We start from the raw sequence: 25,624 nt of genomic DNA on the forward strand, positions 1-25,624 counted from the left end.
GGGAGCCATGTTTGTTATTCTCTATATCAAATTCTATTTTCTTCTTTAAATCAAACTACGTTTATAGAAAAGTGATGGTTATACATGGAATGAAACAATTTTATGGAGAAGTAACACTTATCCATGGAAAATTGTTCAACTATGTGATTTGGTAAAAATAATAGGGAATCAAAATGTTGTGTACTTTTTCAATTTATAAATGCTATTAACATACCTCTCAGGAATATACAAAAAAAATCTTTTAGGGAATTGTATATCAATTTTTAATCTTTTACTAACTTGTTTATTTTAAAATTAAAAATATTAAAGTCAAATGCTTCCTAAGGAGACATGTTTAATCTTTTCCCCAGTGTTATATAAACCACGCAAAATTCACTTCTATCCTATACCAATAACTCACCATCTGCCTGCCATATACAATATCTCTTTTAGCATATAAAATTCCAACATGGGCATATTTGTTCGTTTTACAAACATGTCAACTATCAACGCTTATGATAGGGAAATGAAACTTTATTTTGCCTATACCGTTAACGGGAAAAAATATTGTATGCAATAGTAATACATACAACATCAAATCAATACGCATGTTTCGCAGCGCCATCGTGGGTTAAATATTTACAGGTGTTAGGTTCAAATGTGTTGGAACCAATGTTTTTTCAAGATTTGCAAGGTGCCAAAGGATATACGACGGAGATCCTGCATCGCGACATACAAGCTATTATTTATCAATCACGTAATATCCGATAATGTTTTATTTATTTACTTTTTTCATGCCTAACTATAGTTTTTTTACTACTATTTTCAGCTTACAATGATCAACATCATTTGTCTGATATTACTACATGCACTATCACATGTTTTAGTATTCAAATTATGTCGCCAGTAACAATGGTAATTATATCGATATAATTTCGTAATTATTTGTTAATGTAATTTAATACATTCATTACATTCCCCGTTGATACATTTCATACATTTCTTTCTAGAAAATTCCTAAATGTATGCATCGCCATCTAATGCAACATTTGACTACAACTGCTATTTTGCGCCATGGTCGCTCGGTAGGAATTGAAGATACCATTGAGAACATGCACTTCACAACGGGAACATCGGATTTCATGATAGAGAATGATTTATATCCCGGAGACATTGTACTTTTTAGACATACTAGTTTCTTCACTTTTGAAACTTTTTTCTACTATGGCTACAACAATACCACCAACAATACCGGCGAGATAAAGCTAGAGCCTAATCATTATGGGGAATACATAACATCTCGCAATTGTGAACAAGGTAACATTACACTATAATTCATAAATTATAGTCTATCGATTATACTTAAGTACATATATGAATTTTTTTTGTTATATTTTAGACCAAATAATTGTCAGGGCGATGTCTGCTGCTATCCCATCATCATTGTCATTTAATAAACTACTTCGACGATACCGTTCATGGTATATTGATTTGTCTCAACCTTCAGCGGTAAGAAACAATACACATTAGAGTATACTTTCAATTTTCTTCAAAATGTTTTTTTTATTTACTAACTTATTCTTACACTTCTTTAGCATGCTTTGTTGTGTGCATCTCTCAACCACTCCGACGTCTTCAATGACACTTTAACAATAATTGTTGGAAATTGAAAACTATAGCTCTACTTCGATGAAACATTATTCACACAACTGTGGGAGGAAATATCAACATATTTCCAAATTGATGCAACAGATAGTGTTGTATTATTCAATACACAGGACAACATCGTAATAATGATGTTGATTGGTAATTGTAATGTTGAGAATATTTATCCATGGTCGGTAGAATATTACATTCATGACAACATGTACGGGGAACTTAACTTGTTAAATGAATCATAAATATGAACCCAACAATTTATCACTCTTTTTTTTTTTTTTGCAAGCATATTATTATTCTATTGATTTCTTAATTTTTTTTACTTAATAAGTAGAATAAATTGTAGTAATTATGTAATTATTAAACATTTAGTTCTCATTATTATTATACACTAATTACACATTATTGTTAATTACATTTAATTTTCCTCATAATTATGTAATAATTAGTACATTCTAATTAACTAACAACTATGCATTATAAATGATTCAGCATTTAATGAGATTAACAACAATACTATTTTTTTCCCCTTATACATATATATACCATGTTTTTTTTTTTGCTTTTAACTACAATACTGTACACATATATCTTTTTTTCATTCTAACTACAATACTGTACACATACACGTATCATACCTTCATTTTCGACCTTTTAACTATTTTTTTTTTGGAAAAGCTAACATGCATTCCATGGAAGTACTTTTCCTATCTTTGTTCCCTTTTCAAAAGCGACTTATTTTTGTATCCCACCCAAAAAACCAGCCCAACCGTGTTTATGACTCCATTTATTTAAAAAAAAAAAAAAAGGTCTTAATTTTAAATATCATTTATAATAAAAAGATTAGAAAAAATGTGAAATATGCATCTTCCGTATATAAAACTTTGTTTATAAAAGGGTCATTCGAAACATTTGTAAACAAAACAAATAACATGATTGAGAATACTAACGATATTTCATGTCTTCTTTCATGTGGCCATGAACTGGAATACCGATGATATCTCATTTCTTCTCTCATAGAGTCATATGGCAAATCGTTGTCATGTCTACAAGTTCAATCAAATTTCGTTATTATTTCCACCGGTTAATGAAAGTGTTAATGAGTTTCAGTTAAAATTCGCGAGTGTGATTGATTCTTGCGAGTTTGATTAACTGAAGAGATGAAAATGTATCATCTCGTCTCTTAGGGGGTCTCTTGGTGGTTTGGCTTTAGATTGGACCTCGTCGCACAATCCAAGTTCTTTGTTTCTTTCTTGTGGAGGATTCCTGTTATCTAACATATAACCTCTGATCAAATACAATATTAGCGACCCAAGAGATCAATTTACATATTTACATTCCTCATTATGGTGTATATCTGTATTTTGTAATTTTTGAAAATGAAATAGTAATGTATCAATTTTAATTACAGTTGTTGTTACATAATACAATTGTTGTTATCCACGGTTGGGTGTTATAGTACCACATCACCAAAGTCTACATATTCGTAATGGATATATTTGTAGAGTTTTCGAGGGTCTCATGTGTTAACCGGCAACGTTATAATATTAAACGTTATTTTTCACTTACATTAAACGGTAGGAAACTACTCTATGCGGTTGTAGAACATACAACACAAGATAAATATATTTATTTTGCACCTCTATCATGGGTTAAGTATATGAACATGTTAGGACTTAATGCATCGGATCCTATTGCTTTTCAAAATTTTGAAGATGCTCAGCGCTATACCAACGATATTCTAAAACACGGCCTACAAACACTTCTCATTCCTTCATGTAAGTCAATATATATATATATATATATAACTTTTATATACATATATGTGGCGTTTTTATATTCACACACAAACGCATTTCTCGTTTCGTGTAGCTTGCAATGATCAAAAACATATCTTGGATACTACGACATGTACTATTGTTCGGTTTTTTATTACAATTACATCGCGGGTGACAATGATAATTTTTTGACAATAGTATATAAATACTTTTATATTATTATAATTATGCAAGAGGCCCATTTAACTTATGTCTCTTATGGCTATTTTTTGTTGTATATGCTATAGAAAATACCAAATTGTATGTATCGACATCTAATGCAACACTACACGACAACTGCGATTTTGCAACATGGTTCGTCGTTCCCAATAGAAGTTTTTGTAGAAAACATGCACTTAACTACCGGCATTACCGAATTCATTCGTGCGAACCGATTGTACAAAGGAGTCAAGGTACTTTTTAGACATACGGGTTTCTTCACTTTTCAAATATTTTTATATAACGTAGCAAGCGAGCTAATAAGGTACCCACGACTACGTATTGCAAACCAAATTCCCTCTCGCCCAAATCAACCAGGTAGCTCTTCAAGTAAATGAATACATTTATGTTACATAGAGTACCAAAACAATTAATTACTGCTTTGTAAACATAATTAGATCGAATACATGTGAAGACAAAGTCTGCACTACCACCAAATTCAATTGATGTAGAATGGTGTCGCTCTTTATACATTGACTTCTCCATACCTAGTGCGGTGAGAAAAAACACTTTACATTTCGAGCCCAACTTACTAAAAATTATGTACTTATTCATTTTCTTGTTACTTTACTATAGAAAGCTAGGCTATATGTATTTCTCAGAGATTCAGACGCGTTCGCAATACTCCGTTGAAAATACAAGTTGGATCTCGAAAGCTACAACTCTACTATGACAAAAAAAAAAATCACTGAACATTGGGAGGAAATAGCGACACATTTCAAAATTAATTCACGGATGATGTTGTTTTATTCAGTGAAGAGGACAACATTGTACTTCTCATGGTAATTGGACAATGTAATGTTGAAAATATTTATCCTTGGTCGTTAAAATATTATATTCATGATAGTGTGTATGGTGAACTTAACACTTTAAATATATGATATTGTATTCAATTTCATATCAAATGAAACATATGTTGTCACCGGTTGGTTGATCACAATCTATTTGTATAATACAAAAAAAAAATTAATATCAATCATTATATTATACAATATTAACATTTTATTAAATAACTCAAATTTATACAATTTAAAATTATTCATTATCGTACTTCTACACAAAAATATTTAATTCTGCATGTAAAATCAAATTTCTTTTTTTTTTTTATTTTTAATTTGACGAGACCCATGTGGGTCGTCAGCGATACAGCCCAGTTGGGCTGACAGCGAGCTGACCGGCCCATGTGACGCTGACAGCGGCCCATGTGCCGTTGTCAGCAAATTGACAACCGGCGTGTTGCGTGGGTTGTCAATTAAAAAGAATTAAATATTTTGTCTTATATATTCCATCCTACAACGTTTACGCATTTGTATCCCAACATTTCGTTTTCATACTTTACTCTCTACCATTACACAACAATTGTTTTTTCTTCCTTGAACCATTTGAAGATGGACACCTTACCTTCATTCTCACAACTTCCTGATCTCCTAAATTTCTTACAATCATCTTCTTTTTGTTTTCGTTCAACCGTCTGGAGGGGATGAAAAGATTACTTTCATTTTTTCCAAGTATCATCTTTTCATTGTGAAAGAAAATATTATTGGGTTTCAGTTAAAACTCGCGATGTTGCTATTGGCCTAAGGGAATTGAACGTATGACCAGGAGGGGTTATAGAGGTGCTAATAAAAAATAATGAGGGCAACCTGTTGTTTCAATGGAATAGCCTTTTTACCACTACAGCCCCGCAAGTGGTTATCAATGGGGGCTTTTCCAATATGGGTCGTGATGTTTTAGATGCTCTAAAAGACATATCTTAAAGCGAGCATCTTCGATCTTAGCTAGCAGGCCAAAATGGCATGCAAACTATAATAGCTAATAGTCGGGAGTCCCGTGGTTTCCAAAATAAAAACCCACAACTCCCAATCAATATTTTTATATTTTCTTATCTTGTTCGTTTCGCAATCTCTGATAATGATGGAGATGCAAATTTAATATTTGTTGTCGATTTACGCATTAGTTAAGAGTTCGGCATAAATGTAATGTGTATGAATTTTTGTGTAATTTTCTTAAATGAAATTGTATTTGAAAGACACTTACATTAACCGTCTATCTGTTTATTTTTTTCCTAGCTCTCGCGGACACACTATATTATTTTTGAATTGTTAATTGCACTAATATTTCTTGTACAAAAAAAAAACGTATTATTAAATAAATTACAATTATACGGGAGTAGCAATAACAACAAAAACTTTACTTAGCATTTTGTAATAATCTTGGAACAATAATAATAAATGTAATCAGCAAAATAATTGTCTAAAAACACAAATTACGTTTATGCAATTCAAGTTGAATTACAACTTTGATTGCAAGAAACAAATGTCGACTTTTCCAAAAAAAAAAAAAAAAAAAAAAAAACCAAATGTCAATTTTGCATGAATTTAACATCCAACACCTAAGTTGAATACTTGAACAACAAAACAAAGCATCCATTATCTGATGATCAAAAAGTAATCAGCAAAAAAATTGAATTTAACATCCACCTAAAGTCACTTATGGAAAGGATATTTGAACACTTGAAAACTTTGCAATTTGAACCTGCGACCTGCCCCATGCGCACAAGGCTTTACGTACACGATTCAACCACTTCTCCAATTGTTCCAAGTTGGCAACTTGGTGGCGTTAAAAAAAAAGTATTGAGTCGCGTTTGGGAAATACGTATCAACAGTCAAAAATGCATTTCCCATTTGCGATTGATGTTCGTCGGAGACGGGTGCATTTCGCAAATGCGTGTGACCTTTGCCGGAGACGCCAGACTCCGGTCAGGCCTACGCATTTGCGAAATGCGTGTCTCGTATAATACGAGATCCGCATTTCACAAATGCATATTGAACTGGCGGGTCAAATAGTCAAACGCGTATGGGGAATGCGTCTGGTGTATAAAATACGTCAAACGTGATAGTACAAAATGCCCTCAATATACTTAGATGTATAACAACATATGTAAAACAGAGATTCAGTGAGAGATTTAGCCCAAGAAAATCCCTTTTATTCATCTTTCTATAATCATGTAGAGAGAATAGGGAGAAAGTAGCTTCTTGGTTCATCTAGAGAGGAGACAGGGGCCAAAAGTCCTTACCATGTAGGGTTAAAGTCTCTTATATAGGACTAGATACCGTATAACACACCGAACATACGTATAGTATTCGTGGGCGGTATACACGGAGTATATTCCCTATCAAAACGCATTTCCCAAACGGGTGTGACGTTGACATTTCTAAAAAATAAATTAAATACACTCGCGTTTGAAAAATGCGATTGAGATCCCCAAACGTAGATTTTCCAATTTTGTCCAACATTTAGAAAATTCCTATTTTCGCCTCCTAGGTTGTGTTTTGTGCTATTTCAGTCAATTTACCCAAAAACAATACCTATATTCCACAATTCCATTAAACACAAAAATACTCAAAAGGTTAAATACCTGATCGCCCTACAAAAAGCTTTTGCGTTTAGAAGGCTTGAAGCCATCATTATTTCATCACACAGAGAGATAACTAGTTGGGGCAATACTTGGGCTCCATACAACCTACAGTACTACATTACCATTGCAAGAAAATCACATAACAATCCCATTCAATTTAGTACCAACACTTTAAACACTTGTCCAAACTAATAAGAAAACAATTATAACTCATTTAATCAAAGCAACATATGAAACTAATTACAATTACATTAAAAAATGCTATTAAAGCATCGAAAGTATTCAAACCCTCGAATGGGCTTCGAGAGATAAAGCCATTGGCATCACTACAATCTCCAGGCCTCTGACTCAAACTCAAGCAAAATGAGGACATAAATGATCAACCTCTCTCATTGATCCCCTCACATTCCCCATATCCTCTTAATAAATCTGTTCTCGAGATCAATAAACTTGACCCTGACCCGAGTTACCTGCTGTCTGAATCCAATGAGAGTCATAACCTAAAATAGCATGCTTGTTCTGAGATTCCATTCTGCATAACCAAGAAATTTTTATATTACTTAAGTTAACAAGGTAACAAGGAAGAGTATCCAAGAAATATCAAACTGGAATAAATAAGCACTATTAATCTATTATTATATAATAAACCTGTATAAATGGAAACTTACCATGGGAAATTCTAAGTTGATGCTTTTCTTTGAATTACTTTAACTTGTTGGGAATGGTAAGATAAATGGAGATGTAATTCAAAGAAAGGGAAGGGAGGAGGAATCAATTTTGTTTCTGGGGATAAAGTATGGAAATGACTACATGCATTTCCTCCCATCTTCCAACACCAATTTGGCAATTCCCAGCAAGTAAAAATTGGCAAGCAAGCAATGTCAATGTTAGTGATTTCAATTCCTACCCTCCAAATCCATAATATCAATACCTATATTTTACAGAGAATATAAACACTGTTGAGATTATGCACCAAACAAAGGCATCACATAAAGGTAAATTACAATCACCTAAACGCATGTTAATATAGCAAGCAACTTACTCATTCTTGTATGTTTTCCGTCTGATATCTGACACAAATAGATACAAGCAAAGATTTTCACTCTCCATTTTATAAACAAATAAGATGAGCCTTTAGCTTAAAATGAAACCACATCAACAAAATCACCCCAACTAAGCTTTAAAACCAATGAATTTATTGTAAGCTAATTCTCAAAGACATCATGGGCCGAAGGAATGTAAATAAAAATACTGAACAGAAGAATAAAAGCTGGGGATTTGTTGAGATCCCAAACTCCTTGGGTTTTTCCCTAAAATTTTCTACTTGCCTTTATTACCAATTCTTCCTCATATAATAAGAGGGTACAATGATTCCCATGCAAATAGAAAGGATGCTTTTAGAAACCAAACTGCAAAGTAATCCAAATAATCTAAATACTAAAAAGTGCTCTAACTAAATAGTACTCGAACTCAACATAATAACAAAATAATAATGACAATAATAATAATAGTAATAATAGTAATAGTAATAGTAATAATAATAATAATAATAATAATAATAATAATATTAATAATAATAATAATAATAATAATAATGCCCTGCATGTGATTACAGAGAAACACAGCATCTTTGCTTGCGCTCCCTTCAATTGTAGGTACATCCCCAAAATGCATAAGAATTTGACAACCTCTTTTTTTTGTAAGTAAGAGTTTGATAACTTATTGAAAATGAAGGTGCATCAATCATTTTTAGTTATCACAAGACTAATATGCAAAGTTGATTGCTGGAATGGCAAATACATTATTTGGTAAACATATACCATGAGAATGCAAAAAACAAAAATTTTGACTTCTCAGATGTTGTCACACCCTTGACTAACCTAGTATTCAAGCACTTAGCCACCATCTAAAGCTGTGGAAAACCATCATTCAGTGGAAACTGCTACATTATGGAAAGTTAGTTTCTCAGACTGCTAAGAAGGTAATTAAACAGAGGTGAGCTTCCATACTCATCCTTCAAAGTCTGAGCACACTGGGGCATTACTTCACACAACCCTCCATCAATTTATTAGAAAAGGAAAACACATAATCCTATGCAACTATGGACTACATTGTTTAGCTAAATGCCTAAAAATACAGAGAGAAAAAAATTAAGACACTAAATTGAAAATATTTTCAGTGCAACAAATTTATAAATCCTTGAAAATATCAGAATTTTATAAAATCTTATATAGTTGAGCAGTTTAGGGCGCATATGCAAACCCATAAAGGGTTCCACCTTTACAGATGAAAATGCAAAGTTAAGTTAAAGAAAAAAGATATAGTTGCCAATGACCTTATGGTCTAGTGGCACCCGGTTGCACTCCTATATGGAAGGGGTGGGTTCGAGACTATAGATACTACATTGTAACAGAGTCAATAGTACTAAAAAAAAAAAAAGATATAGTTCATCATTGAGAAAATCAAACAATCATACAAAAATATTACCACAAAATTGGAGAAGATTTTGAATTGCCTTGTTGCTTCTGGATCTCTTGCTTCTGTTTCTCAACAAGTTTATCAAGCGCAGATTGCAGAGCGTCGCGACCCCCAATCAGCAAACGCGTGATAACTTCCGGGTCCCTTTCGGATCGGGCCTCCTCGAATTCCTTCCGGGTATTCTCTCTAAGAATATCACGCCAAAGAAGGCCTCGGGAGTCAGGCCACATGAAGAACCGGGTAGCCCGGATGATGTCCCTGTAGAGACTAAGTGCCTCGCGGCGAGTGCTGGTGAGCCGCTGGCGGGTCAAAATTTCATTATCGTCGCCGTTGAGACTCTTCCTCTCCTCCTTGACGATGTGCCTATCGAGAAGCTCCTCCACAGTGTCTGGCCCGTGGTGCAAGAGGCGGGGCGACCCGTATTGGATGGTTCGGACTTTCCTGAAAAGATGGATTGCCAAGGTTCGAGATGCCATGGTTTCTCCGTTCAGCGGTCGGGGCTGAAAAATCTTGAAATCAACTAATCAAAAAACCCCAAAAAGCAAATGATATAGGAGATAAGAATTCATCGCCTAAGCTCTTTTCAGTGACAGCTTTGTCACTGGCATTCGTCTATGGTGGCTTGGGAGGTTCTTCGCCGGAAGCTTTGTCGCCAAAAATTTAAGGCACTTCGTAAATGAAGTACGACTATTTATACATTTTTAACAAAAAGTCCCATGTCTATTTGACCATTTGTATTCTTTTTTTTTTTTAACAAAAAATGAAGAAAAAAGAAAAAAGAGATAAATGGCCCCTCAACTATTTGTAAACAAATACAATTAGATTATTAGCTTAAAAAATTTTAATTGAACTAGATTTGTAAAAATAGTGTTATTAATATTTGTAATATGTTTTCAAAAAAAAAAAAAAAAAAAAAAAGAAAAAGAAAAAGAAAAACCAAAACAAACAAACAAAACAAATCAATTAACATTTATTTATGTGGGATCCATATATATTTGATAAGACTGAAATAGCATTTATATTCAAAAAATAATTAAAAGTTAACTAAAAAATATAATCTATAGCAAACTAGCAAAGTCCTATAATAATATTTAGTTTTCTGACCAGATTTATATGAAGAAGCGGGAGGGGGTCGCGACAGGTTTAAACTTCTTCGTCTAACTTTAGACAAAAATGGTCATGACCATGAAAGAAGATATTTAAATTTTGTTGGAAAAAAAGCACAAATCGCTACTACGCTAGCTATTTGCTTAAAAACAAAAAAAAAAAAACAAAAAAAACAAAAATTTGTTCAAGAAGATGATGATTAGTTTGTAATTTATACCGACGATGAGTATGATAAATAGGTGTGCCAATGAGGGCCGGCCCACCCCACCACGGGTCTTTTTTGGGGGACAAAGACAATAATGGAACCAAAAACAAAACAATTGACAAAAATATGACATTTTTAAAATTGGGACAAAAATGTGAAAAACTCAGTTCCCAAATGCGTTCCTTGTCAGAACGGGTCAAACACAAATGCAAATGGGAGTTGTGTTTTTCGGAAAACGCAAGTGGGTTAATTTTTTATTTTTTATTTTTTTTTTTGTCTCCGGCGACCATATTTATGGTCGCCGGCTTCTCCGACGAAGGAGACGAAGGAGAAGCCAGTGATGGTTGGTGGCTTCTCCTTCGCTGGAGAAGCCAGCAACCAGTGGCGGATCCAGAAATTAAGTTGAGTGGGGGCGAAGAAGTAAAGGTAAAATGAAGTCCAGTTTCAATGTTTCAATTCATTCCCAACTCATTCCTTATCCCCTTCTTAATTGTTTCAGTTCCCAGCAGGCACATTAGCTAACCCAACAGATTCACTAACAATATAATAGCTTTCAAACACAGCTTACACAAGACCTTGACTAATTAGCAAGGCAACATAAACATAATCAAGTAAATCAACAAATAACTAATTAGTAATTACTAATTACTAATCCACATTAACAGATTAAGTAATTAGTAATTAACTAATAACTAATTAGCAAATCAATTCATATCAGACAGAATGAATTGGGCAATGAATCATATCAGCAAATCAATGAATCAATTAACTAATAACTAACTGACCTACAACATCAACTACGGCATCAAAAACTACGGCAAAAACTAATAACTAATTGACCTAGGGGCTACGGCACTAACACAGCAAGCCAGCAACTACTAATAAAAAAACACAAAATTAGGACAATTAGAGCAAACGGCAGCAACTAGTATCAGCAAGTTCAAAATTAGGTAAATTAAGGCAAAAACAAAATTAGGAAATTAGGGCAAACAAAAAATTAGGAAAATTAGGCGAATAAATTAGGAAAATTAGGTGAATAAATTATTGAAATTAACATTTATAGTTCAAGACTTCAAGGGGTGAGATTGTGAGAAGTTGATGTTAATTAGTAAGGGAAGAGTCGAAGAAATGTAGAAGACCAAACCCGGTGGGCGGTGGCTGGTGTCGAGGGCTCGAGGCGACTGTCGAGGGCCGAGGCAGAGGCGGAAAGGCGGTGGCGATGCAGTGGGAGGCGGTGGACCGGTAGCGCCGTGGTGGACTGGCGAGTGGCTGTGGCTAGGCGGTGGGACTGTGGTCTGTGGGAGGCGAGAAGAAACGCATAGAGCAGAGTCGCAGAGAAAAAAACGCACGCGAAGCCCTGGAGCCCGGAGGAGGAATGACCAAATGAAAAAAAAAAAAATTATATTTATATATAACAGCCCCAAAACGACGTCGTTTTGGGGCTGTAGAATTTTGGGCAGTGGGGGCTCCGCCACTGCCAGCAACCATGGCTGGCTTCTCCTTCGTCGGAGAAGTCAGCAATGTCGATGGCTTCTCCAGGAGAACGCTTCTCCTTCGTCAATTGTTTTTGGTCAAAAAGCAATCCTTGTCAAAACAGGTCAAGCATTCTTAGTGTACGTTTTGATTTACAGGGAATCGCAACCACTTTCGGAAGTGCACTTTTGTGCCTCAGGTGAAGCTTGCTTTGTGATCAAAGCTAGTTGGCTGACTTGGCTCAAGTCAAGAAGGTCACAAATACTACAAGCAATCGCGAAAAAGAGAAAAAAATGTAAAATAAAGAAGCTATAGTTGATGGTCAAATCCTTAGGTTATTATTGTTTTTTTTTTTTTGTCAAATGCTTAGTAGGAAAATAATAATAATAATAATATAAAATAAAAAAATTCACGTGGCATCACAATCAGCAAAAACCTGATGGTAACCTGTTAAAAAGGCTAATTGCATTTTTTTTACAGGTTCATAGATGAATTTGGAGCTTATTGGAGTTCGATGGCTTAATTGTTATCCCCAAATAGTTCAATGACCTATTTGTACCTTTTCCCTTTTAAAAATTAAACCATTTGATTTAACATTAGAGTTCGGTTCGATTTGAAACGACTCGGTTTCGGTTCGAATTTAATTCGATTCGATTTAAGACATCGAATCTCAACATTTTCTAGGCGACAACACAGTCAAGGGGCGCCGCGACTTAACGGGCCGTCGTAATAACTATATATGAAACATCACATAACTCAAATCCAAAGTCTAATATCTAAATATTAAATACCAACATAACAAATTAATAATTTAAACAAATTAAAATAAAAAATAAAACTATAATTTCAATGGAATTTCCAGAATTAGAATTTCATTCTAGTGGAAATTATATATATATATATTGTTTATAATATTTATTTATTAATTAATTATATATAATATATATCTATATTTATTTAAAAAAAATCGATCAATTTTCGGTTCGGTTCGATTTTCGAATTGGATCGATCGGTTTCACTAAACCTTGTACAGATCGTACTTTAGTTTAAGACCGAACCGAAATGACCAAGCCTAAAAAAATTATGAAATTTAATGGTAAGTTATCTCTTTACTAGTAAATTTCATCAAGTTGAATTTCGAACTCATAGAAATTAAACTTGATAAATAAGTTATATTAAGAATAAATACAAATAAAAATATACTCTAGTAGTTTAAGAATTTTCTTTAATTAATATTGCAATAAAAGATGAAGTTTTTATAGAGTTATCTCGATTTATATCTTGACATAATAATGTGCAAAAAATAAAAATTTGCATATCATATGCCAGAACCCACTACAAATATACTATTATGTATCTTTTGGTGACAAGCTCTGTCTTGTGAATCTAAATAGTTCATAAATAATTGACTCAAACTAAAAAAATTAATGTGTCATTTTAATTGGAAGTCAAATTTATAATTTTGTAATTGTAAAAAAATCAATACCAACTTGGCTTGCCCGATATCTTTGTCACATACTCACATAGAATGTAAATATGTAATGATGTGCCACGTTCAATGACTTTATAACAAGATTCCTATTACATTGGTCATCTAAGACAATACACTCTTTGATATGTTATGTGCCACGTTCCTAAAGAAAGAGGAGAGCCGCCTCCTCATAGCAAACCCTAGTGAAGTTCTCTCCTCTTTTGTTTTCTTCACGGCCGCCGCGTCCGTGAAGTAAGCGGATCTGAGGCGACGTCCAATCGTCTTCCCTGTTGTTATCTCCACCTCAGGCAGCGTCCATCTTCATTGTCTTTTTTGCATTCATTGTTTTCTCCTCCATCTCCACCGATACCGGTCGTTACTCTATTATTTTCGCACTGTTTTTCCCTTTGCTTTGTTTTATTGGTTTAATTTTGTTTGCAGTTTTTGTGTTTTTTCTCTCGTTGTTTTGACGAGTTTCTTCCTCTCGTTTACTTAGCGAGTTCTTTTTTCATAATGCATGAAACGATAAAACTAGTCATAACGTAGTGAATCTCATCGTGGGTGACAAATATGACAATGAGAAAGAGACTCCTATGAACTATGATATGCAGTTCAGCCCAATGGAGATATTGTCAATGGATAGAAGAATGGCGATGGGGATATTGTTAATGGATAGAATAATGGAAATAGATACTCAGGTGGTGTGCAAGACTATTCAACCAGTGTCAGTCTTGGGTACGTTTGACCAAATCATTAAAGAAGCTTTAAGTTCGTTCAAAGAATTCAGTTTCAAATTTGTAAAACAATCTGCGAATCAAGTTTTCTATGCTAGGGAAGTTGTTTCTATGTCTGACTGTAAGGAATGTTTGACCATTCCATCGATCTTTATTGTAAACGTTTCAGCCTATGATTAATGAATTAGCTTCTTTATTTTCAAAAAAAAAAAAAAAATGTGCCACGTTCCTTGATTTTATACTAATATTCCCACTATTTTGACTAAAAATGAACGGTCACCTATAAATCTAAAACAAAAAATGAAATTAAGTTTTCACCTATAAATCTAAAACAAAAAATGAAATTAAGTTTTCTCCTAACAAACGCATCGAATCCTGACCTGACCTCTACCCTTAATCATCTGCAGAAACTGCTGAGAATTTGCATATATGGATTCATAACTTTGGATGTAAAATCAGCTTTAGATAAATATATATATGCACATAAGGCGACAAGTGTAAGTATTATCAACCCAAGCAAGATGAGAATGCAGAGTATGAAATATGAGGACAATCGCATTAAAAATGTTTCTGGAAAGAATAATTAGTTCTATGTAACACACTAGAATAATGACGTGCAGATATAAAACGAACAGTAGCACAAGATCAACAGTATCATATGATCATCAACCAATTAAATATATCAATATATGTAAAAATACTTCACCAGCTTTTATAAAACTGAGGCCAATTCAAAAAAGGAGCCTGTGAACCCCATGGAACCAGAATTCAAAACAAAGACAGTATTAAAGAAAATGCCATGAGCACATGGACCTATTCTGATTAATTAATACTAGGACTGCTAAATAGAGATTTTCATATTATAGATAATAGATAATTAGATACATCTGGTATCATAATGCATTTTAATCCCAAAAGGAAAAGCCACTTTCTTTTGTAACCACTCTATTCTCAGGATGTCGGAAGAAATCCCTTTCCCTACCCATTTTTTTGGGTTTTATACTGACTTTATTTTTTTCTGGGCTACTAAAAATTCCTATAGTCTCAATTGAATTTGTCATCATTGGACCTGCTGCTTGCTTACCAGCAATCCAAGCCTGAAGCATCTCTTCTATCTTTGGTTCTGGTAATAAATCTTTTTCTTTCATCTCCAAATAGTATTTGTGTGCATCCTCTAGCTTTCCATTCAAAAAGAGTCCATGTATCAGCACAATGTATGAGCTTCGGTCAGGATCAAGCCCATTCTGAATCATATCAGCCCACAACTTGAAGACAAGATCAAGTTGTTGCCAACGACAAAACTTTCTAATTAGCATGATGTAAGTTTCATGTGTTGGATGACAGCCCATCACATTCATGTTATGGAGAAGTTCAAAAACTTCTTCTTCGGTTCTCAGGATGCGGAAGAAAGCATGGTAAGTTCGTACAGTCGGAGTTATACCTCGTTTTGTCATCTCATTAAAAATCCATTTGGCTTCATTTAATAGACGACGCTTACAAATGGGCATGATTATTGAGTTGTAAGTAACAACATCAGGAGAGATACCCTTCTCTTCCATCGTCTTCATTACATTCTGAGCTTCTTTCATTAGCCTTTCCTTTGCAAGGGCATGAATGACTGCATTGTATACCTTCCTATCGGGTGCTATACCATATTCTTTCATCTGGTCGAAAAGCCTAAGTACAGCATTGAGATTAGTGGATTTTGAATAGCTAGACATGATGCTAGAATATGAGTAAACATCACGTGGAACCCCCATCTCCTTCATCAGCCTCCAGATTCTCTTTCCTTCACGCAACTCACCAACAACATTACACCATCCATTAAGAATGACATTGAAACTCTTGGTATTCAAAGGAAAAACTTTTTTGTTACTGAACATCAGGGATTCAGCAGCTTTTACATTCTTGTACCTACAAAGTGCAGACAGGAGCTTCTGGAATTCTTCCATTCCTATCTCAAAGTTAAACCGCCTATGTGCATGGAATGTACTGATGGCTTTTCCAACATCATGTGCAGCACAATATTTCCTTATCATAATTAAGAGTGTATTTGGACTGACAAATGATGGTCCATTCCTCCCACCCCTCATCTCATCAATCAAAGCCCAGGCAGTGTCAAACTTCCTCATTTTCCCAAGTATAGCAATCATGGAGTGATACTCACGCACAGAATGGGCATAACCTGACTGTTTGCCAGCCCAAAGAAAAAATGTGAATGCCAATTCCCAGTCATTACGTACCCTGGAAAGAACATCTGATACTAGCTCAGGCAAGATCTTCACATGACATTGCTCAAGCTGTCGATTCACTTGAGATGCACTAGCCCCCGGAACTCGCAAAATACCCATTATTGTTTCAAGACTTTCGTTGGGATAAACCTGGCTTCCATGGACTACAGGATTGCCATTGTCTTCATCACTATCACTACAATATTCATAACGAGTATCACCATTTTTACTATCCAGAGAAGGGTTATCCAACTGCTCATTGCTCGAGGAAGTATAAGAGGAGGAAATACTTCCAAAAGTAGGGAAACCCAACCTGAAAGACCATGTAGAAAGATCATCAAGCATTGACCGAAACTTGGGAGCTATTAAATAATTAGTGGAGTATATTGGTAGAACCATTTGGTTTAATTAATAAGATGAGCATATACAAATCAGCCTAAAAGTACATTTGTATATTCATGTCAAGTTGCCAACAAAATCACCCCAACTAAGTTTTAAAGCCAGTGAGTTTAACAACTTATTCAAAATGAAGGTGCAACAATCATTTTTAGTTGTCACAAGATTAATATGCATTGTTTATTGTTGGAATGGAAATATATTCTTTAATATGCACCCAAAAAAAATGTTTGACTTCTCAGATGTTGCAACACCCTTAACTAACCTTGTATTCAAAAACTTAACCAGCATCAAAAGTTGTGGAAACCATCATTCAGCGAAAACTGCTACATTATGACAAGTTTCTCAGGCTTCTAAGAAGGTAATTAAAGGAGAGGTGAGCTTCCATACTCACCCTTCAACGTCTGAGCTCACTGGCACATTACTTCACTCAACCCTCCATCCATCTATTAGAAAAGGAAAGCACTTGTTTAATAAATTTGAGTGTACATTACACTTTTTTCCAGTGCAACAAATTTATAGATCCTTGAAAATATCATAAGTTTCTGAAATCTAAAATAGTTGAGCAGTTTTGGGCACATATGCAAATCCATAAAAGCTTCCACTTTTATAGATGAAAATGCAAAATTAAGTTTATAAACAAAAGAAAGAGATATAGTTTAGGAATAATTTCATTCAGAAAATTAAACAATCATATAGAAATATTACCTCAAAATAGGAGAGGGTTTTGAATTGTCTCGCCACATGAAGAATCTGGTAGCCCGGATGATGTCCCTGCAGAGACTAAGCGCTTCACAGTGAGTGCGCCGGTGAGACAGAATTTCGTTATCATCGTTGTTGAGACTCTTCTTCTCCTTGAAGATGTGCCTATCGAGAAGCTCCTCCACAGTGTCTCGCCTGTTGTGCAAGAAGAGGGGTGACCCGTATTTGACTGTATGGGGCTTCCTGATAAGATGGATAGCCAAGGTTTGAGATTTTTGGACATTTCTGGCCATGGTTTCTCCGGTATCTCCGTTTAGCCGTTGTGGCAGCAAAACCTTGAAATCAACTATTCAAATAATCCCCAAAAAGCAAATAATATAGGAGATAAGAATTTGCCGCTGAAACTCTTTTCAATGACAGCTTTGTTGCTGTTATTCATCTATGGTGGCCTGGGAGGTTCTTTGCAATAGATTGAGGGGTAGAGATTGAGTGCTCCAATTCTTCACTGGAAGCTTTGTCACGAAAAAATTAACACACTTCATAAATTTTGTCCGTCTAGTAATACAATTTTCAACAAAAAAATTCTCAATTCCTTCTGCTTGTCTAGCCCTGATAAAAGACATGAATTACTGAAAAGAGAGAAGAATAAGATAAAACAAAGATAATATGCAGCAATAAGGAGGAAATTTCAGCTGAAAAACAATAGTTATGTACCTTTTCCAATAATGGAAGATCAACATTATTGCTTTTAGGATTTTAAAATAGTCTTTATGCATTTAAGAAGGGAAAAGATTCCTAACAGAAAAATATTAAAAGCAAATAGCTCCACTTCTTATGTAATAAATAAACGTTTTTTGCTCTATATTTGGGTGATAGACAATCAATTGTGCAACTTCCAATGAGAGCAAAAGTTATTGAGGATACCTAAGACACGTTGGATTGTAAAATGCATATTTAAGCAAATGGAGTTTATGCTGAAAATCTCAAGAATATAAGTGTAAGATTAAAGATGCATTTGGATTTGAAGAATTCAAGTGAGCAGGTGTTAAATAAAATTTCGCACCCTGATGAACAGGGCTTGTGGTAAAACAGGGATAAAAGAATGAAATCAAGTCAGTATCCTTACTGTAAATTTTTCACAAACAACTATCTAGAAACTATTTAAAAAAATAATACACAAAAAAAACAAGGGGCTATACACAGAATAGGTCATAGAGAAAGTTCACACAGGAAAAAGGCTTGAAGGAAGGGAAGCACAGATTAAGGAAATGTGCATCACCACAACATCTGTAAGGGAAAAATCCATACAAGTGATAGAAAGTTACAAGTAGGGGTTAGTTCGGACGGGGAAACTGAAAAACCAATTAACCGTGGGAACCAAACAGAAACCGACCGACCTAACTATATGCTATAATCGACAGAAAAACAGACTGAAAAGTCGAAAGATTAAAAAATTATTCAACCATTAATAGTTAAAAACTCTAATGAGCAATACTACGTAATTCAAAATCTCGCGAATACACTGTACAAAACTTTACATAAAATATTTCAAACACACTATACAAATATTTAAAACACACTGTACAAAAAATTACATAAATTTTACAATAACACATTACCCAAACACATTAAAATTTCAAATACTAATGAAAAATTAAAGCAATGGCAGCATATGATGTATGAAATCCCTTTTGATTTTAGTATGTAAAAAATAAAAAATTACCTTACAGTGATTGGTTAAGGGGCGTCTGGGGCGAGGCTGTAGAGCGAGGCCGGGGGACCGTCGTTCGTCACTGCGTCGGGCAAAACCGGAGAACCGCCGTGCGTCGGGGAGACCGGAGAACCGTCAATTTGGGAATGAATTATGAATGACAGAAATTCTGGGATTAGGGATTAGCGGATTTAGGGCTATGCATTTTTTGTTTCTATCTTGTATTGGGCATTTGGGCTATTGGATATTTGGATGGGCATGAGTTATTGGGCTTTGGCAGGATGAAATCAATACAGCATTAGACAATTGGTCCATTAGATATATATCTACTAATCTACTGATATAAATATAAATATAAATATAAAGAAAAATTATAGTAATTTATGCGCCTTAGAAATATGTCAATTATCAATGTCACCATTGAATTCTTAGTAAGTAAATGTCGCGTTTCAATTTTCAAAACGTAACATTTATTGCCCCCCTTGAATTATTAGTAGTGTAAAATGTAAATGTGGTTGCCCATCATTTTTCCTGTTCGAAGACCATGTTTTTTTCTTCCATTTTTCTTTATTCGTTTGTTCTCCTTCCGTTGACGACAATGTTTCTCCTTCATCATATTAGGAGATGGGCAATATATGTCACATTTTGAAAATTGATGGGCAACATTTACATCACTAATAATTCAAGTGTGATATTTATAATTAGTATATTTGTGAATGACATAAATTACAATCAAAGAGGCTAAGAGTAAGCATAAGCTCACCCATAATTCAAACTTCCCTTCATTCGCTTAACGAGAGCTGCACAACACATAGCTGGAAGTTAGAGGTCCCATACTTGTAATACCTCTTATTTTCTAACATTTGAGCCTAGTATAATATAAAGTCTAAAATGTAGAAAAGAGAGCTAAGCAATAGATTTCAAAACATCAGATTTCATCACTAGTACTTCAGGGGTGCTACCGTCGTAGCCAATCATACAAGAATAACTACCCGGCTATACCAAGAAACTAATCATCTCAAAATCATCTAAAAACATAAGGGTTCGCTGACCCCCGTGTCCATGCACCATCAAAACAAAGGAGTATCAAATACAACAAAAGTCTACATCAAGAGAATAAACGAAGGACATGATTAACACACTAGGATCTAGAAAACAAAAAGGTAATGTACTACTCTAACTCCCACTAAGTGCGTTCAACGATCAATAATCCAGTCCTAAAAGGGGTTAATAAAACAAGTAGAAAACAAACATGTTAGCATAAATGCTAATTATAAACCACTCAATCGGGTTCTCCTCTCGTCGAAGTTCTCGTCACCTTGCGTCCCGGTGGTTGGCGGTGCGGAAGTGGAAGACTAATCCTACCAAACTTACGTAACCTTTTTCCTTGTTGAAATAGCATACCAAATATAATTCCCTTTATTTCTAGTGATTTCTCCTAATTACCCTTTTACTTTATTAATCAGGTTATGTCATTATATATGTTTATTAATTTCCATCCGTACATCTTATGTAATCTAAGGGTCATCATTAATCCACATGTTTGTATGTTAAGGGTGTTTGCATTAGAATGCAACCCTATATATATATATATATATATTTATTTATTTATTTATTTATTTACTTATTTATATATTTATATGTTTTATTTCATTGAGCTTTGTATTTATTCATTTATTTATTGTATTTTATTTATTTATTTACTTAGATGAATAAAATCTATAATATTAATAAAAACAAAATACTTCATTTTAACTTCCCGCTCAAAACACTCCTATACTATTACACCACGTTTGTTTCACGGAATGAATTTTGAGGTAATAGGAATGCTATTCCATAAGGAATGGAATAGGCAAGGAATAAAATAGGAATTGTATTCTATTGTTTGGTTCGCGGAAGGAATGAACTTTAGGAATTATATTACAGTGTTTGATTGGTTGAAGGAATAGAAATGAAATATGTTTTAAAAGACAAAAATACACTTATAAAATATGTAATAATAATAATAATAATAATAATAATAATAATAAGGACATTCATGTTATTATTAATAATATTATTATTATGTAATAATAAAATAAAACTTATAATAATATTAATAACAATAATAAGAAAAATGAATAATAATAATAATAATAATAATACAAAACAAAATTATATATAAAATAATTTTTTAAAACACAAATTAGAGTTTTTGATCCCACATTGATAACTCATGAAGATGAGCTCATTTGAGCTCCTCTATATAAGAGAAGCATTGTTTCTCTTTTGAAATTAACAACAAGATGAGGAAGCCTTAAAGAGCAAAAACTCATTCATTTAAGGAGCCTTAATTGCTCTTAGTTACAAGTTTTTTTTTTAAAAGTATTATTATTATTATTAATTAATAATTAATTACATTTTTAATATATAAATAAATATATATTTAAACAAACAAATATTATATATAAGGATTATAATATAATAAAAAGGGTATTTTTGGTACTATAGTATAAAAGCTATTCCCAAATATTTAGGAATAGCTGATACTAGGGGGTCCCCTAGGGATGGCTATTCTCCTTACAAAGGGAATAGCTCATTCCCGGGAATGCTATTCCCAGGAATAGAATGACGAAACAAACAATGGAATAGGTATATTCCCGGGAATGGTATTCTATTCTCGACCTATTCCACGAACCAAACACCTATTCCACGAACCAAACACTAAAGTTAAGTTTGCGTAATATTGTAAAATATGGTAATACAATTCCTATTCGTACTACAATTGTAAATTAAAATGTTGTAATATAATTTCTAATACAATATATTTTATTTTTTACTTTTCTATTCGTAATACAATTCTAGATTAAAATTACTAATTTGTAATTTTAATAAAAACAAATTCCAAACTTTAGCACTGTGGATATTGAAAAAATTAAGATTTTGGTATAAATGTTATGTTTTTCTTTAGGCCACTGACCACCTAAATTTGGCCATGACATTCGTTCTTGGACTCTTTAATCAAATTTGAACTACTCATTTAATTAACTATTACTTAACTAATAATTAACTATGAGTTTTCAATTTTTTAGTAAGCAAATCCAGATCCAGTTTTGAATTTTTCAGTTTGAGAAACCAGACTAGGGTTTTTCAAATTGAGAAATACAGACATGGATTCAATTATATGAAAACTCGTGCATGTGTTCTCAAATTGGAGAGAAAACGATAGAGAAATTAATAGGGTATACACGGATCCATGTTCCAGAGATTGGACCAAATTTGGACTAGGGTTTATCAAATTGAGAAACACAAATCTTAAATTATCTGAGAGAGATTACAAGTTCACAAAGATTAGGGTTTCTCAAAATGAGACAACCAAATGAAACAGGGAACCAAATGAAATGTTTTTAAAAAAAATCTCTCTCTCTCTCTCTCTCTCTCTATATATATATATATATATATATATATATATATATAAATCCATATGTTCGTGTCATGAACTTTAGATTTGAATGAAAACTTAATTTGCTTGCCCTTCTAGCAGACTTCACAAATTATCTTTACAGAAAGTCATGTTTGGTAATCCCTCTACCAATATTCCCTTAGATAGCTTGTTTATGGCATTGAAATTGAGATGGTTGAGTTTATGATGTCATTCCCAACTTAGATTATTTTTACTCTTAGCTACTAGGCATACATTCGGCTTGGCCGATTTCCATGCAACCACGTAGTTCTTTCGCCTCTTTGTAGATATTGTTTCTCCATTTTCCTCATTGATCACACAACATTGATTTTTGGAGAATTCGACCTTGTAGCTTTTGTTAGAAAATTGACTTGTGCTTAGCAGGTTAAACTTTAAGCCTTCAACATAGGAAACATCACGAATGATTAATCTGTTATTGACTATATCTCCAACTCCATTGGTTCGACTGTTGGATTCGCCTCCAAAGATTACTTTAGGACCATTTATTTCCTTAAAGTCGCTCAACTGAGATTTATTTCCCGTCATGTGTCTTGAGCAACCGGTATCTACGTACCATATGGTCCAATTACCCTACAAACAAAGATTAGTTTGTTTTAGGTACCCATACCTTCTTGGGTCCTTCCGGGTTAGTTGTTAGCTTGGGCATCCATGCAAACCTAGAACTTGTCAAGTTCATCCTCAGTCCTCTATATCCATTAAAAACCTTATAATCATAAGGGATGGAGTAAAACTTTTGGGACTCTTTAGGTGGATATATTTTCTGAAATTGAGGTCTTGGTTTATTTGTATACACCCTAGTATAAGACGTTTGCTTATGTCTATCAAGCCGTTGGAATTGCGCTTTAGTCATCGGCTCATAGTTCATAAACTAGTCTTCATCGGAAGGAAAGAGCCTTCCGACACCTCTCATTGACCTACTAGATGGTCTCTGAGGTTTAATATACCCACGCCTATCATTCGGATGAGTTTTGGTCTTACCCTGAGGTCGACCTTTGCGCCGCCTCTGTGAATGGAAGCCTCTGGTTGCTTTGAGAATTTACCCTTGATTGGTTATTGCTTCTTGGTTGACCATTCATGTAATAACTATTATAGTTATTTGAACGAGGTCTATACCGAGTAATGTTCTTGACACTCTTCGGGTTACCGTTTGAGGAACTTCCTTTAAATGGCTCCACAATTCATTGTTTAGTCTCATTATTCAATTGGCTCGTTGATTGTGGTCCTTTTCCCTTATCAACACTAGTCATTGGCTCGGGGTATAAGGTTTGACCTTGAACGAACACTGAACTTAAACCTCCACTAGTATAAGAGTCTATGGGTTTGGTCAGTTGGATTTGTGCTAGAGAGTTGGAATTGTAGCCGAGTCTGGCTCTATTCTTAGACGGTCTTTGATCATCTACCATTCAGTCTATTATTCTAGACGAATTAGTAAATGTCGCAATTACCTCACGCGATTTTTGCTCTCTAATTTCTCATGATTTACACTCTTCTTTGAGTAGATGAATTTGCTTCTCGAGCTGACCCATTAAAGTAAGTATCTCACTATTTTTAAGCACGAGGCTTTCGAGATCTTTTCGTTCAGTCAATAGTCGAGTATTCTCTAATTTTAGCTTGGAATGAGTGCTTTTAATCACCTTGAATTCCTTCATCATTTTGAGAAATGAGTTCCTAGGATTTTCATCACAACTAGATTCAGAATTTCAATAAGAGGAGGAAGCTTGAGAACTTACCACTTCTTCTTTCGCCATAAGGCATATGTCCTCGTCTGACTCTTCATGACTGTAGAGACAGATGAGTCCCTTTTCATCTTCTGAGATTTCATTGTTAGAGCTTGAGCTTGATGTACATGGTTCATCAACATTCTCTTCAGGTTTTTCTTCAACAGTTAGAGCCTTTCTTCTTCGGTCACTCTTTTGGTTGCTACCAGAGTAGTTAGGGTTGTGACCACTGTTCTCTGTAGATGCATTCCTCGGGTTGGATTGACTTCCCAATCCCTTGGATTGATCTTGATGTTTTCTAACTATGAGATATGGGCATTCAACTTTGAAATAACCAAGATTTCTGCAGTTGTAACATAGCATTTGTGAGTCTTCGGGTTCACGAGTTCTTGGATCGTTTGTTCTTTCTGCATTCCTTTGTTTGAATGGCTCCCGGTTTCTCGAATTGTCATGAGATTGATTCTTCCTCATGAATCTTTTGAATTTCCTGATAAACAATGCAAACTGATCGTCAGTGAAAAAATCAAAAGGGTTAGTATTCGACCTTGAAACCTTGTAGATGAGGATGGTTACTGACTTGCAACCAGTGCAATGTTCCTTGTCTCGGGTTCAACTTCATGCACTGTCTCTAGTTCAATTTCATATGCTTTCAAATCACTGAAGATTTGAGTGGTATGAATCGTCTTTAGGTCTCGATGGTCTCTCATGGCAATTACCTTCATCTCCCATGACTTTGGAAAATCTCGGAGAATCTTGAGGTTGATTTCCTTCTGAATAAGTTCTTTCCTTAGATCTGCCACTTCGCTCAGTAGCTTCATAAATTGGGTTTCCATGTCAGTAATG

At 34.2% G+C, this 25,624-nt stretch overlaps 2 protein-coding genes across 11 annotated transcripts; both read right to left on the minus strand.

Moving 5' to 3' along the window:
- Positions 1 to 7,191: 7,191 nt before the first annotated feature.
- On the minus strand, positions 7,192 to 12,306 carry LOC115999024. Of its 4 annotated transcripts, XM_031238746.1 has the most exons (4): positions 12,027 to 12,306; positions 9,580 to 10,070; positions 7,761 to 8,023; positions 7,217 to 7,624 (listed from the first exon to the last, which is right to left on the minus strand). In XM_031238746.1, exons 2-3 carry the CDS (start codon positions 10,044 to 10,046, stop codon positions 8,017 to 8,019), a joined length of 474 nt encoding a protein of 157 aa, XP_031094606.1. In that variant the 5' UTR covers positions 10,047 to 10,070; positions 12,027 to 12,306; the 3' UTR covers positions 7,217 to 7,624; positions 7,761 to 8,016. The 4 variants fall into 4 exon arrangements, with proteins under 4 accessions (XP_031094608.1, XP_031094607.1, XP_031094606.1 ...); XM_031238748.1 differs by lacking the exon at positions 12,027 to 12,306 and having other exon boundaries at positions 7,192 to 7,624; positions 7,761 to 7,918; positions 9,580 to 10,466; XM_031238745.1 differs by lacking the exon at positions 12,027 to 12,306 and having other exon boundaries at positions 9,580 to 10,466.
- A 2,942-nt stretch (positions 12,307 to 15,248) lies between these two features.
- Positions 15,249 to 19,775, minus strand: LOC115999257 (pentatricopeptide repeat-containing protein At5g15010, mitochondrial). Of its 7 annotated transcripts, none has more exons than XM_031239105.1 (3): positions 19,618 to 19,775; positions 17,896 to 18,401; positions 15,249 to 17,104 (listed from the first exon to the last, which is right to left on the minus strand). In XM_031239105.1, the coding sequence occupies exons 2-3, from the start codon at positions 18,180 to 18,182 to the stop codon at positions 15,466 to 15,468; spliced, it is 1,926 nt and encodes a 641-aa protein (XP_031094965.1). In that variant the 5' UTR covers positions 18,183 to 18,401; positions 19,618 to 19,775; the 3' UTR covers positions 15,249 to 15,465. The 7 variants fall into 7 exon arrangements, with proteins under 7 accessions (XP_031094965.1, XP_031094963.1, XP_031094966.1 ...); XM_031239103.1 differs by having other exon boundaries at positions 17,896 to 18,498; XM_031239106.1 differs by having other exon boundaries at positions 17,896 to 18,394; positions 19,613 to 19,775.
- Between the last annotated feature and the right edge of the window lie 5,849 nt (positions 19,776 to 25,624).

Source organism: Ipomoea triloba, chromosome 12 (genome assembly GCF_003576645.1).
Source record: "Ipomoea triloba cultivar NCNSP0323 chromosome 12, ASM357664v1".
NCBI lineage: Eukaryota > Viridiplantae > Streptophyta > Magnoliopsida > Solanales > Convolvulaceae > Ipomoea > Ipomoea triloba.

Excerpts from the sequence above, each read along its gene's own strand:
- LOC115999257 (XM_031239105.1), bottom strand. The coding sequence starts at position 18,182 with ATGGCCAGAAATGTCCAAAAATCTCAAACCTTGGCTATCCATCTTATC. Across the intron at positions 17,105-17,895 it reads AAACCCTCTCCTATTTTGAG|GTTGGGTTTCCCTACTTTTG; the intron begins GTAATATTTCTA and ends ATGGTCTTTCAG.
- LOC115999024 (XM_031238746.1), bottom strand. The coding sequence starts at position 10,046 with ATGGCATCTCGAACCTTGGCAATCCATCTTTTCAGGAAAGTCCGAACC.